Below are 15,869 nucleotides of genomic sequence, written 5' to 3'. Positions count from 1 at the left end.
GAGTGATGGCCATTGTGCTGAAATGCTAAATTGCCTCCGTTCACGGCCATGTAAAATGTTAAATTGCTCTGTCTGTAGAGAAACTGTGCCGTTGGCTGTACTGCAGGAACCTGTCTGCACACTCCTGTACTGGCTCGACGTGCATTTGCCTTTATGAAATGTGGTAAGATATAATATAAAGGTTGGTGTTTTATATAACCGTTGTGTTTGATACAATGATGTAACCATAAGTTACCAGGCCTCATGCTGATCTTTAGATTCAATTTAGCAATCATCAGAATTGCATTGTCGTACATACTCAGACCCATGTTTTTCAGTATGTGATTAAACGGTTTTCCTCCACTTTTATACTGATGATGTATCCTTAGGATAAGTCATCAATATGAGATTGGTGGGGGGGTCTGACACCTGAGACCCCCACTGATCAGCTCTGGCAGCGACAGCATATAAACAGTGTAGGGAGCGGAGCAGCATAGCTCTTCCACGTTGGCTCGTACCCCAAATCAACACTTATTCCGATAATAGGGGCTGATTCTACAGTACCTGGGAGCAGACAATCAGTAGTAGTGTGATGAAGCTTTGGTGTTCTGCTCCTTACAACAGCTGATTGGTGGGGATTCTGGTCGTTGGACATCCACCAATCTGATATTGATGACCTATACTAAAAATATCAAAGTGGTATAAAACTCCTCTAAATTACTGCTTCGTTCTGATTTGGCTTGAAGCTGGCATGTTGCCTACAAATTCTATTCTATCTAGACTAAACTCAATACTGTACTGCACGTATAACAATAAATTATAACAGTCATATCTGAGTCCCACAAGACAATATGTTTCAAATACTTTATATAATTGAAATCCATTTATGAACAATACTGTTATTAATTCAACTCATTTCCAGTGACAGTAGTTCAATTCTTCTTTCTGCAGCATTAGTAGACCACAAGGGTATTAATTACAATATATGATGGGTTCAATAGATAGGTATACTGCTGTACGGAAAATGATGTTTGTTTCTAAACTTCACTGAATTTTTCGTTCCTATTTTAACTATTGACTGACAATTGAAGTCCCATAGGAGTGCACCAAGGTCTGTACAGCAGCTATAGCATGATAGCTAGAATTGGAAATTATTGTTACAAAAAGCCTTTGTGTAGCTTCAGATTTAAATGGATTCTGTCAGCACAACATGACTGTTCAAACCAAGCACAGGCTCTTAGTGTACCCTTGGTGTGGCCAAACAGTTCAGTGCACCTTTCCAACTATCCCACTTACATCATTTCCATCTATCTCCACTCTCCTCTTACTTGATTGACAACTCTGTTATTCCAGGAGCCAGACCATAGTAGAGATAGATGGAAACATGTAGGTGGGAAGGTGAACTGAACTGTTCGCTCATGTGAAGGGTGCACAAAGTGCCTGTGCTTTGTTTGAACATATGGTGACAAATTTTCTTTAAATAGAGCCTGTCACTAGAGATGAGAGGACCCGTGCAAGTTTGGGTCCGTCGTTTTCAGCTGAATTTTAGTCCAAAGTTCGATTCAAATACCAGAACTTGACCCGAACTTGACCCCGGACCCAAACCCCATAAAAGTCAATGGGGACCCGAACTTTGGTGCTGTAAATGGTCATAGTAAGGGCTAGGGGGCTGAAAAAGGAAGCACAATGGAAGTAAGAGCATGACAATTACCCTGCAAACAAATTTGAGTAGGAAAATGACTTAAAATAACATATAATATAAAAAAATAATAATCTTGAACCAGGAGGCGGAGGTCTAGGTGGAGGAGTGGAGCATTGCCTTGCGTGTGGATTTTACTGTACTTGTTAGTAAATTAATTAATTAATAAATGAAAAAAACAATGTCAGGTCCCCCCTATTTTTAATAACCAGCCAATGGAAAGCTGATAGCTGTGAGCTGGTCTTATTATTCTGGGAAGGGGCCAATATCCATGGACCTTCCCAGCCTATTAATATCATCCCCTAGCTGTCTATTTTGCCTTTGCTGGTTATTAAAAATGATGAGACCCTAAAAAATGATGTGCCCCCCCCCTATTTTTAATAACCAACTAAGGCAAAGCAGACAGCTGGGGGCTGATATTAATAGGCTGAGAAGTTCCATGGATATTGCCTCCTTCCCAGAATAATAAGACCAGCCCTCAACTGCTCCAGAAATGGCGCATCCATGGGGTTGATGTCTGCTGTGTAATGTCAGCTGGCATGAAGTCCAGGGATTAGTAATAGAGAGACATCTATCAGACACCCCCATTACTAACCCACTAAGTTAAAAGGCAAAAAACACACACAGGAAATTTTTTCTTATTTGAATAAAGAATCTCCCACACATTCCTTGGTTTACCCATTTATTATTGAAAAATAATCCCAGCAGTGCCAACTTAATCTTCGGTGTTCCAATGACATTACTAAGGTCATCGCTCGTGAGAAATAACTGCGAGTGACCTATACAGCCTCGTTCTTGAGGATGTTACTGACGTCATCGCCTGTGAAAAAATCTAGAGAATCGCTGGACGTCATGGGAACACCAAGGATTACGTCAGAACTGCTGGGATTATTTTTTAATAATAAATGGGTAAACCAAGGAATGTGTGGGGGAGTCTTTATTCAAATAAACTTTTTTTTTTCTTTCTTTTTTTTTTCTTTTAACTTAGCAGGTTAGTAATGGGGGTGTCTGATAGATGTCTCTCCATTACTAACCCCTGGGCTTGATGCCAGCTGACATTACACAACAGACATCAACCCCAAAAACTATTACCCCAATTGCCACTGCACCAGGGTAATCGGGAAGAGCCAAAGCTATGCGACAGAATTGGTAAGCCAAAACCAGGAGTGGGTGATAAATACAGAAGTGGTGACGTGTTTCTATTCTACTTTTCCTCTGATTGTTCCACTCCTGGTTTTGACTTACAAATACTGATGTAAAATACTGCCCAAATACTCAATGTGTGCACATGGCCTTAGTGTCCGAGAGGGAAAAAACACACCAAATTGACAAGGGGAGTAGCCACACCTAATTGTCATTTAAATTAATACTTTTCCTGGATGAATAAAAGAAGAATGACACAAGACAGAGTTCTAATAAAGAGTGCTACAGCATTGTTAATTTAAGGGGAATTTTACATCTTACTGCCCCAGAAATTTCTACAACAGATCTGCTCTGTGTGAATGCACCCTTATAGATTTAACATATTATAGAATTACTCAAAATACAGCTCCTTTATAATAGAACCTACGCTGGTTCTTCATAGATTCATTCAGCTTGCAATCATATTAATACTATGTATTGAATCTCAATAATGCAGATTCTCATTATATTCAGCTTTTAACCTTTATGCTTATAAGGCCATGTAAAAGAATCAGCTGTGTGGGATTTTTTTTCAGTAGTCATAAAGAACACATTCATTTTTCACAATATACAGTAGCTCCTATAGGTAATATCCCAATCTCTTTGAGCCTCCTAATATATTCCTGTTAACATGCTTCCAAAGCAATCAAACATATTTCCACTTTAGCCGGCTGGTCTCCCAAATATCTCTCATCTCTTATGGCGCAGACCAAATGAAAGTGTATCATAATTGCCCTTCTTTGCAATGTCTTCGCTATAACAGTGGCAGAAGTAGCAGTCCCTTATCCTGGGAGGCTCATAGCCTGGGCCCTAATTCATCAAGACTGGCATAGGTCACTTTGTTCTTGATGAGAGGTGTGCTTGAGTCAGATGTGCCTTATTCATTAAGAAGCTCATACCTCATAATGAATCAGGCACATCTAAAAAATGACACTCACCTCTATGTGAGCCCTGCTAAATATTTTACTCTAGTCATAGACTAGAGCAAGACTAGAGTAAGACTTTTGGCATAAGGTATGTCCTAACTCATCATGAATAAGATGAGCCGTGGCATCCCATCCCCATCCTGCCCAAGTTCCGCCCAATTTAGTCAAACTGGGTAAACCTGGTTTGAAAACACCAAAAGTCAATTTTTTTTTGCATAATGCAATATTGCACAAAATTGGGGGTCATTTCCAAGCGGTTTATGACAGAATTTTGGCTTTCATGAATCATTGCCAGTGTGCTCTGAGCATGACACGATAATAATTAAAGTGATTGTCTGAACTGAAATGAAAAGTCAGCAGTCACTTTCTTCAATAAAAATACAGTGCATTGTGAAAGTATTTGGCCCCCTTGAACTTTTCTACCTTTTGCCACATTTCTGGCTTCAAACATAAAGATATAAAATTCTAATTTTTTGGGGAAGAATCAACAACAAGTGGGACACAATCGTGAAGTGGAACGAAATTTATTGGATATTTTAAACTTTTTTAACAAATTAAAAACTGAAAAGTGGGGCGTGCAATATTATTCGGCCCCCTTGAGTTAATACTTTGTAGCGCCACCTTTTTCTGCGATTACAGCTGCAACTCGCTTGGGGTATGTCTCTATCAGATTTGCACATCGAGAGGCTGAAATTCTTGCCCATTCTTCCTTGCAAAACAGCTCGAGCTCATTGAGGTTGGATGGAGGGCGTTTGTGAACAGCAGTTTCCACAGAAACTCGATTGGATTCAGGTCTGGACTTTGACTTGGCCATTCTAACACCTGGATACGTTTATTTTTTAACCATTCCATTGTAGATTTTGCTTTATGTTTGGGATCATTGTCTTGTTGGAAGATAAATCTCTGTTCCAGTCTCAGGTCTTTTGCAGACTTCAATAGGTTTTCTTCCAGAATGCTCCGTCCATCTTCCCATCAATTTTAACCATCTTCCCTGTCCCTGCTGAAGAACAGCAGGCCCAAACCATGATTCTGCCACCACCATGTTTGACAGTTGGGATGGTGTTTTGAGGGTGATGAGTTGTGTTGCTTTTACACCAAACATATCGTTTTGCATTGTGGCCAAAAAGTTTGATTTTGGTTTTATCATCTGACCAGAGCACCTTATTCCACATGTTTGGTGTGACTCCCAGGTGGCTTGTGGCAAACTTCAAACAAGACTTTTTATGGATATCTTTGAGAAATGGATTTCTTCTTGCCACTCTTCCATAAAGGCCAGATCTGTGCAGTGTACGACTCATTTTTATCCTATGGACAGACTCTCCCATCTCAGCTGTAGATCTCTGCAGTTCATCCAGAGTGATCATGGGCCTTTTGGCTGCATCTCTGATCAGACTTCTCCTTGTTCGAGATGAAAGTTTAGAGGGATGACCGGGTCTTGGTAGATTTGCAGTGGTCTGATACTCCTTCCGTTTCAATATGATCGCTTGCCAAGTGCTCCTTGAGATGTTTAAAACTTGGGAAATCTTTTTGTATCCAAATCAAGCTTTAAACTTCGCCACAACAGTATCTCGGACCTGCCTGGTGTGTTCCTTGGTCTTCGTGATGCTCTCTGCACTTGAAACAGAACCCTGAGACTATCTCAGAGCAGGTGCATTTATACGGAGACTTGATTACACACAGGTGGATTCTATTTATCATTACCAGTCATTTAGGACAACATTCGATCATTCAGAGATCCTCACTGAACTTCTGGAGTGAGTTTGCTGCACTGAAAGTAAAGGGGCCGAATAATATTGCACGCCCCACTTTTCAGTTTTTAATTTGTTAAAAAAGTTTAGAATATCCAATAAATTTCGTTCCACTTCACGATCGTGTCCCACTTGTTGTTGATTCTTCTCAAAAAAATTAGAATTTTATATCTTTATGTTTGAAGCCAGAAATGTGGCAAAGGGTAGAAAAGTTCAAGGGTGCCAAATACTTTCACAATGCACTGTAATTGAGAGAAGTGGGGTGATACTAGTTGGCATGTGATTGCCCACCCTCAAGTGGAATACAGGGTAATTGTGTCAGTGTGTGCATTGCACATGGTCACAATTTGGCAGTCTGCAATCACGTCGGGTGGCTGCAGACTTTTAACTTCAGCCTGGACAACCCCTTTAAATTTGAAAATGTTGATACAACAAAACATGCAATGATAGAGAAAAATGATGAAATGACAAACTTAGGATAGAATTTGTTCCATTGTTGTTGTAATGATTACTAGAATGAACTGTATTTGTGACTGTCATCATGCAATGTGCAACCTGTTCTTGGCAATACTCTCTGTATGTCGTGTGATCTATGTTTTTATTTTTTTAATTATTGTAGGTGAAACAAGAAAGTCCTTGAGAGATGCTCACGCTGCTGTTGTCTCAGATAGGCTGAATCCTGTGAGTCTGAGAAGATATTGTTATAATGAATCTGCCTTTTTATTAACACAACCAGCAGATAGTTATCTTTACAAATGGTTATTAATTGGAGTACTGGAGGAAATAGCTGATACATCGGTAGATGAAAGTCTACATTGGGTTCTGGTCTGACAAAAAGAGTGAATTAAATGGTATAAACACCTCAGGGGCATATTTTTACTTGAATGCATGTATTTAGGGTTAAAAATAAACTTTATTAACAATTTTACGCCAATTTTCTTTTACAGGTTCTTTGTTTCCCTGCACATCACCAGCTACAGAATGATGTAACTGAGAATCTGTCAGTCAAATTGTACAAAATTTTTAATGAAACACATTTGCATTTTTTTTAGTCCAAAATACATACATTTAAGTAAAAATACATGTTTTGAAATGTATTTTTTAAGACAATTTGTATTTAAAGATAGAATATTGTGAAAAAAAGCTTTTCTAAATTAAGTTACAAAAAAAACACTAGGAACCTTATTAAAACCTGCCAATTTAAATTGGGATGTATAGAGGACATTTAGGAAAGTTTAAATGTGGTGTCACTCTTAACAAGGTGAGTACTGTATTTAACTGTGAAGGGCAAGGAGAAGGATAAGGGTCCCAAATTGTAATCTTAATCCTCATCATGGACCTAAGGAATACACAGTGTCATATCTCCACCATGACCTGCTCTTGCTACATCTGTTTCTGTTCACAGGTGCCGCCATATTCATTCTGCGGCCACGCTGGTGATAGAAGAGACATTGGAATCAGTAGCTCTGGATGGCATACTCTGTCCAGCCCTTTAGATTAGGGTGACTGGGACCTTCAATCCAGTCTGACAGTATGGATATGTGTGCTGTCTACCTGGAGTTATTATTTCCCTGCCCCAGCCAATTAGAGAGCACCACACCCTACTTAAGCTTCCATCTTACTGCTGGAAGCTGCCAGATATAGTCTTGTGCTCCTCTGGTTTAGTTTTGACTGTTCAGCTCCTGTACAGTATTATTGTTTTTTGTTTTGACCTCGGCTTGTTTTACTAACTATCCTTGCGTATTCTGATTTTGTACGTTTCCTGCTCTCTTGGTTCTGATCTGGCTACCTGACCACTCCTGGCAGTTTGCACCACCAAATAAAAGCTTATTTTGTGGCCCCAGCACAGGGGCCCGTACTTAAGTCCAGATCCCTGTACAGGGGTTAAAGGGTGAAGGCCAGGTCAACCCCTGGGATCTGATAAGAGGAGTGGCTTGCGCTAAGCCTGTCCGTGGTAGCCATTTTAGATCTGCCAGGCGACCACTGACAGAGCCCTCTTACACACAGTTTGCCCTAGATTTCAGTAGGACTGGCAATTTATAGAAGACCGTTACCTCTTTTATGGTATATACTGTGTTGGTATATACTGTACACTTTTTTTATTTCATGTCTTTGATTATTAATAGTGATGAGAGAGCATACTCGCAAGTACTCGGTACTCGCCCGAGCATCTCAGTACTCGAGATGCTTGGAGCTCGCCGAGTACTTGTGAAATGCTCGAGCGGATGCTCGGGTCCCCTCCCTGCATGTTTAGCGCTCTTTAGAGCGCCAATCAACATGCAGGGATTGCCTGCCACTCATTGTAATGCCACAGCCATGGTGGTTGTGGCAGTACAGTGATTGGCTGGCCGCACAGCATCATCAGGTCTATATAAGACCTGGCGCCGCTGTGCTCGTCACAGTCACTCCGGAATCAGGCAGAGTAGGGAGAGGTGCTGCTGCGCCAGGGTGAGATTTACTTGTGTATTAGGTAGTGTAGGGAGAAAAAACGAACATTACACATATCCATCTTAACAAACAGTCCTTCTGAGGACTAATCCATCTGCAGAGATATCTGGCAGGCAGGGTATATAGGCAGGCAGTGTATATAGCAGACTGCAGTGCATATAGCACAAGAGGTTTCATTCCAATTCTGCCTTCTGCTGCTGTTAGATATTTCTAGACAAAGGCCCCGGCCTCAGGGGCCAGGAATACTTTTTTTGGATCTTAATCCTCATTATTTGCTTAAAAAGCAATCCAGAGAAACACCGTTTTTCTGCGCCATTTACTTGTTGGCACTGCAGAATACAGCCAGGTTCTTTCCATATTACAGCGCTAGAAATCTAGCTATTTAAAACTGTGTTTTCTCCGTCAAACGGATCACATATACGTTGTCAGAAAATACTGCCATTTCTGGCCTCCATTAAAAATTTGTTTCATTGTGTCAGTGAAGCAATTCACACCAGTTTGCTGTTCAAACTACTTACCTACAGGCCAAGTTTTTAAAACTCTGTTTTCTCCGTCACACGGATCACATATAAGTTCGCTCCAAACTCAGTCATTTGTAGTGAGTGTGGAAGATATTGTCCTCTATTTAAAATGGGCAAGGCTCGTGGCAAGGGACGGGGAACTGGACATGATGGTGATGGTGCATGCAGAGGCCGAGGACAAGGCCGTGGGCAAGCTGAAATTGTGCCACAACAAACACCCACATCTTCTCGTCCGACTTTCCTGTCCCAATTCCTAGTGGACCGCAGCACACCACTACTGAACTCAGAGCAGTGTCAAAAGGTTGTTGGTTGGATAGCGAATAATGCTTCCAGTCACTTAGCCACCACCATCACCACCACCCTGTCTTCCACACGGTCAAGTCTCAGTAGCTGTGAGTCTGGACCGCATATTCCTCACCCTGATTCTCCTTCCTCCCACCATGCCGAGTGCCCGGAAACAACTGATCCCACACTTGGACACTCTAAAGAGATGTTCACTTTTCCATTTATAGATTCGGTCCTCTCGCCCGATCCACTTAAAGCGGGCAAAAGGAGATCACATGTAGCGATGCCCAAATATTTGAGCAGCCACAGTCACACGAAGGCGACGGTGGGAAAGTGTCACAAGAGGTGGACGATGATGAGACACAATTGTCAGAAAGTCAGGAGGAGGACCAGGGTGCAGAAGTGGAAGACGAGGTGGTGAATGATATAGTAACTGACCCAACCTGGCAGGAGGACATGCAGAGCGAGGACAGCAGCACACAGGGGGAGGGAGGCAGAGCACCCCAACAGGCAGGAAGAAGCACTGTGGTGGCCGCAGACAGAAGGCAGGCAACCATTACTCGTAACACCAACATGAAGGAAGTTGCCAGTACAACTGTTAGGTCTTCCCGAGTCTGGTTGTTTTTTAAAGATTCTGCCGATAACCCCAAAAAGGCCAATTGCACCATCTGCCAGGCCAGCATCAGCAGGGGTGGCAAAACGACCAGCTTGACCACCACCAGCATGATCAGGCACATAGCAGCAAAACACCCGACTTTGTGGGCCGAAACCCAGGGTTCAGGAACAGTGTCTGCGGGAGGCACCATTACTTCTTCCGCTGTTGTGCATGCAAGCCAATCCCCTGTCCATGGTGCATGCGAAGATGCCTCCTGCCCTGAACCTGTCATTGCACACTCTCAAGTAACAGCATCATGAAGCATGTCCATGTCCTTGTCCCAGCGCAACGTTCAGTTGTCCATACCCCAGTCCTTGGAATACAAGTGCAAATATGCAGCCAACGCCCCACAGGCCACACTACTAAATTCTCACATTTCACAACTGCTTGCGCTCGAACTGTTGCCTTTTAGGCTCGTGGAGACGGAAGCATTCTGCAACCTGATGGCGGCGCCCGTCCCTCGGTACTCAGTCCCCAGCCGCCACTATTTCTCCCGGTGTGCCGTCCCCGCATTACACAAGCACGTGTCCCAAAACATTAGCCGTGCCCTCAACAACGCAGTTACTGGGAAAGTCCACCTAACCACGGACACAAGGACAAGTGCTTGTGGGCAGGGATGGTACATCTCGCTGACTGCACACTGAGTTAACATAATGGAAGCCGGGACCCAGTTGGACCTTGGGACGGAACACGTCCTCCCGACCCCAAGGATTGCGGGCCCTAGGTTGCCCCCACGGTCTACAGCTCCTGCACCTCATCCTCCTCAGCTTCCTCCTCCTCTTCAGCCTCCATCTCCGAAATGATCACATCAGTCACAAGCTGAAAGCACTGCAGCACTGCCTCGGCCAAGCGGCAACAGGCTGTGCTGAAGCTAATATGCTTAGGTGAAAAACCGCACAATGCTGAAGAGTTGTGGACAGCTCTGAAAGAGCAGGCAGAACTGTGGCTCACACCGCTGAACCTACAGCCAGGCATGGTCGTGTGTGACAATGGCCGGAACCTGGTGGTGGCTCTGAGGCGAGGCGAGCTCACACACGTACCATGCCTGGCCCATGTGCTTAACCTAATGGTTCAGCGGTTTCTCAAATCCTACCCGGAGCTGTTAAAGTACGCCGCCTGTGTGCCCATTTTAGAAAGTCACCTACAATTTCCGCCGCCCTTGCCGTGTTTCAGCAGCATTTGCAGCTTCTGGCTCACAGACTGGTGTGTGATGTCCCCACGCGTTGGAACTCTACACTGCAGATGTTGGGAAGGATTTGTGAGCAGAAGAGGGCAGTTGTTGAGTACCAGCATCAACAAGGCCGTCGGTATTCAGTTTAGACTCCACGCATAAGACCTCAGGAGTGGACACGGATGTCAGACATATGTACCATCCTCCAAAAGTTTGAGGACTCCACCAAGATGGTGAGCGGCGATGACGCCATTATTAGCGTCACCATCCCGCTTCTCTGCCTTCTGAAACGCTCTCTGCTCTCAATTAAAGAGGATGCATTGCAGGCGGAGCATGATGAGATGGAGCAAGGAACCATACAGGGTGATTACACACAGCCCAGCCTCATCTCATCTCAACGTGGATTGGGTGACATTGAGGAAGAGGAGGAGGAGGAAGAACAAGAGCTAGTTTCATGTGCTATAGATGGTACTACCTGCACAGCTGTCATACCGTCTGTTCAGCGTGGATGGCCAGAGGACAAAGAAGAGGAAGAGGAGAGCATAGTCAGTAATCCTCTTGGTGAGGACACGGAAGTCTTGCCTGTTAGTAGTCTGGCACGCATGGCTGAGTTTGTGTTACGCTGCCTTTCCCATGACCCTCGCGTTTTCAAAATTTTGGGTGACAGTCATTATTGGTTGGTGACACTTCTAGAGCCACGCTACAAGGAGAACTTTATATCTCTTATTCCTGAGGCGGACAGGTCTACAAAAATGGGGCTGTACCAGAAGGCCCTTGTTGCGGAACTTCAATCTAGCAGAAGCAGGGGAACACTGTCAAAGTTCTGGGAGAATTTTCTCAGTCCCTCCCATTGCACAAGCCCTGAGGGGCGGGGTACTCTCACAAGGAGTGCAAAGTTTGGGAAGATGCTGAGGGAGTACCTTGCCAACCGTACCAACGTCCTCCGTGATTCCTCTGTGCCTTATAATTATTGGGTATCCAAGCTGGATACGTGGAATGAACTGGCTCTCTATGCCTTGGAGTTCCTGGCCTGCCCTGCCGCCAGCGTTTTATCAGAGCGGGTTTTTAGGGCCACTGGTGGAATTATAACTGATACGCGCATCCGTCTGTCAACTGAAAATGCTGACAGGCTGACTCTTATAAAAATGAACAAGGGCTGGATTGGACTAGACTTCTCAACACCACCAAATGATAGCAGCGTAACATAAACTCAAATCCAGTATCTTTTCTTGGGAGGTGTATTGCCATGCCCCTTTTCACACCCACACATGGGTATACACTTCCTGATTTTGGCTATTTGCTCTTGTCCTCCTCCTTCTCCTCATCCTCCACCACCATATCACCAGGGTGACCGTGGTCTGTGATGCAACACCCACATAATTTTTTTAAAGGGTGTTTATGATGCCCGTAAAAAAATTTTTTTATACAGTATGTTCATGTATACCCCCCAGGGGTAAATGTTTGTCAGCCCATACACTTAGTGCATGGGAATTACAAGTATAGGAGGCCCGCTCCTTTCTAATGGGAACATTTTTTTATGAGGCTCTCCTCCACGTCTCTTCCAAGGAGCATTGGAGTGCCTCCAAATTTTTGGCAACCCTTGCATTCACTGCATAGGCCAGCACTATGGGAGACCCACTTCCTAATAATGGGAACATTGTTTTGAGGAGGCCCTCTGACCTCCATGTCTCTTCCAAGGGGCATTGAAGTGCCTCCAAATTTTTGGCAACTCTTGCATTCACTGCATAGGTCAACACTATGGGAGACCCACTTCCTAATAATGGGAACATTTTTTCATGACGCGCTCTACGTCTCTTCCAAGGGGCCTTGGAGTGCCTCCAAATTTTTGGCAACCCTTGCATTCACTGCATAGGCAAACACAATGGGAGACCCACTTCCTAATAATGGGAACATTGTTTTCGGGGGGCCCTCCTCTAAGTCTCTTCAAAGGGGTATTGGGGTGCATCCAAATTTTCAAAGTGGTATTGGGGTGCGTCCAAATTTTGGGCAGCCCTGGCACTCACTGCATACGCAATAACAGTATAGGAGGCCCACGCTTTAGTAATGGGAACAATAATACATAGCAGGCTGGTGGCTCTCTAAGAATAGTGAGGGCCGACTGCTGGTCCTTTAAGAATAGTAAAGGCTGCCTGATGGCCCTATAAAAATAGGCTTTGTGACTTTCAGAGTCCCTCTTTCATAAATGAAGCAGGATGTGTCTGATGATATCTCACACATCACATGGCCAGATAAGGTTGTAAAATGTTAAAATGACATTTCCTGGTGAATGCATTTGTCACAGTTGAAAGCAATGCAAAAGTGAAAAAACGCATCAAAAACGCTACGTGTGAACATAGCCCAAGGTGTGGAGGAGCATTTTTGTTTTTGGTTATTTATTTTGCTTTATATACAAGTCATTACCCTGAAAAGGATTTTCCTTAACATATGCCCCAGGAAAATCCATTTTGGTTTTGTTTTGGTATGTTTAATTGTGAGTCTGTAAAGTGGCGTAATACCTCTGACAACGTTGTTGACAGCAGTGATCTTGGAGTCAGAAATGCTTCCAGGGGTCTTCCCCATGCTGTCCCCATGTCATTTGAGCACTGTTCCCATCGATTTGGGAATTTTTTTAGGTCCTCTGCAGACCGCCGGGGGGAGCCGCCTGAATAATGCTCAAGTTTCCCATAGACTTACATTGGGCTCGTTGCTCGGGTCGAGCACCCGAGTATTCCAATGTGCTCGACACAAGCATCGAGCACCCAAGCATTTTAGTGCTCGCTCATCACTAATTATTAACGTGTTTTTAGTTTTGAAGAAACTAAATGTTAATTTTTAATAAACACATGTATAAAAATGTATATTTCTACATGGTTGCAATGAGCTTTTATATACAGCCAGCACTGGGGGAAATTTAGAAAAATGCGTTTAGACGTTGATTGTGCTACCAGTTAGTTTACCAGAATTTGAGCTTTCAAGGCACTAGAAACATAAAACCCAAAAACTTTTCGCATTTGCTACTAAAACACCCTGAGAAATCAATGTCCATAGGAACGTGCAATGCCATATTAACAGGATATGGATTAGTATATGGCTGTCATAACATTTTAGCGTCAATTCAGAGCATACCAAAGAGAATCCTATTATACTGAGCCTCCAGTTTACCATATTAATATTTTTGCATCTTCCCTCTCTTCAGGATGTTTACTGCATCAGAGCTCTGGTATGGTGCACAATGAAGAAAGCAGCCGAAGCTATTAAGGATTTAAATTACGGGCTGCGTATTAACCCTTCACATGTTTGTTCATTGATATTAAGAGGAAACATTAAAAGATACATTGGACCAGAAAATAACGCATCTCTTCTACTTAATGAAGATCAAGAACAGGTACTGTAATTCATGTTTATTACAATAATGGATTAAACACTTCAAATGGATATTTAGTATGCATGCTAACATTGCAGGAATATCACTGAATGACTAATACTTGTAAGTATTGGCTTACATATATGACCATTGACTAAGAGGATTCTAAGAGGATTCCTGCATTTTGCTTTTTATTTGAAATTTTTTGCTACAAAATTCAATACTTATTCATTTTATAATATTCCTTTTTATAATGTTCAGTTTTTAATTCCTTGCACCAATTCCTCTTAGATATAACTAAGTACTAAAATCTAGCTGCTTGCAACCACCACTAGAGAGGGTTTATGACATAATGGTATACATTGAACACAATAAAACAATATGTTCCTAGGCTCCCTCTAGTGGTGGCTGCAGGGAGCAAGAATTTTATCACTTTTTCATCTATAAGCGTTCCCACAGAGAGCTTTGGTGAGTTTTTGATGTTGCAGATTTTCTGCACCTATTAAGTAAATTAGGTTACTTGTGTTTGTAACACTGGTGGGTGTGGACCCACTGTGCCAAGGGTCGGCCTACCCTGGAGGGACGTGACTAAGTGACTACCTGGTGTTCACTAGAGCCTCTGGTGGTGAGGCTATGCTTGGCCGCAGGTAGTCGCCAGGTGCCACTCCAGAGAAGTCCCTGGGTCGGCGGCCGTTAACCGAAGGGTCAGAGGAATGGGTGCGTGGTACAGGAGGGCATAGACAAGACGTGGTTAGATGGTCCGAGGTTAGGGCAGGGAGAACAGGGTCAGTAAGCGTCACCGAGGTCAGGCAGGATGGGTAAACAGACCGGGTCGTTAATGCGAAGTGGAATACAGGAGAATGCATACATCCTAGGTTCAAATCCCACCAAGGACAACATCTGCAAGGAGTTTGTATGTTCTCCCCGTGTTTGCGTGGGTTTCCTCCGGGTTCTCCGGTTTCCTCCCACATTCCAAAGACATACTGTGAGTTTAGATTGTGAGCTTCAATGGGGACAGTGCCGATAATGTCTGTAAAGCGCTGTGGAATTAATGGCGCTATATAAGTGAGTAAAATAAATAAAAAATTAATAATTATAGACTAACTGAGCATGAAACACGTTGAAGCAAGGGATGGTGAGTGGACCTGTCTAAAGTAGGCCCTGCTGGCAAGAGATAGGCCAGGGAACCAAATCTCTGCAGGACCCAGCAGGGTTAAATTCCTGCAGAGACCGGCCATACCCCACTAAGGCCAGATGGATTCCACATGCAGCAGCAACACTCACAGCAAAATGATAGTGAGTCCTAGCAGAAGGAACAAGTAAACATTTTCTTTGGCCATGTTATCTGGGGCTCATTTTTTTCAGATAATTTCACATTAATCTCTTATGAAGTAAAATTTATAGATGTGGGATTAAAAAAAGAAAATCTACATAAATTCTAAGTTACAATTTGTGTTGACTATCAAGCAGTATTGGAAATGGTGTATCCCTGTCAGTTTCATGACTCATTAGTAACTTAATGTGCAGCAAATCCGCATAAAAAAATCTGCATTATGCTGTACTTATACATTTTTATGCTGATTTTGATTCTGATTTGACATAGAATTTTTACGTTTGTTATGTCAAGCAGGGATGGACATTCAATTGGTGCAACCTGTGCAGCCAGGCTATGGCCCAGTAGGTAAATTATGTTAAGGTCTATAGCAGGACACCCATTGATATTATACACTGCTCAAAAAAAATAAAGGGAACACTCAAATAACACATCCTAGATCTGAATGAATGAAATATTCTCATTGAATACTTTGTTCTCTAGAAAGTTGAATGTGCTGACAACAAAATCACACAAAAATCATCAATGAAAATCAAATTTATTAACCAATGGAGGCCT

At 43.0% G+C, this 15,869-nt stretch overlaps 1 protein-coding gene across 1 annotated transcript in view; it reads left to right on the top strand.

Annotated features, from left to right (window-relative positions):
- LOC141165063 (uncharacterized) overlaps positions 1-15,869 on the top strand; it is a 123,342-nt gene that overhangs the window by 35,911 nt on the left and 71,562 nt on the right. Inside the window, exons 4-6 of the mRNA XM_073650709.1 lie at positions 79-163; positions 6,154-6,215; positions 13,811-13,999. Of these exons, the coding sequence (XP_073506810.1) occupies positions 79-163; positions 6,154-6,215; positions 13,811-13,999 (336 nt within the window). The remainder of the gene's footprint in view (positions 1-78; positions 164-6,153; positions 6,216-13,810; positions 14,000-15,869) is intronic.

This window comes from Phyllobates terribilis, unplaced genomic scaffold (assembly GCF_046119375.1).
Source record: "Phyllobates terribilis strain yellow unplaced genomic scaffold, ASM4611937v1 Scaffold_11__3_contigs__length_659146591, whole genome shotgun sequence".
In the NCBI taxonomy this organism is placed as follows: Eukaryota; Metazoa; Chordata; class Amphibia; order Anura; family Dendrobatidae; genus Phyllobates; species Phyllobates terribilis.
This window is presented reverse-complemented; position numbering and strand designations above follow the sequence as displayed.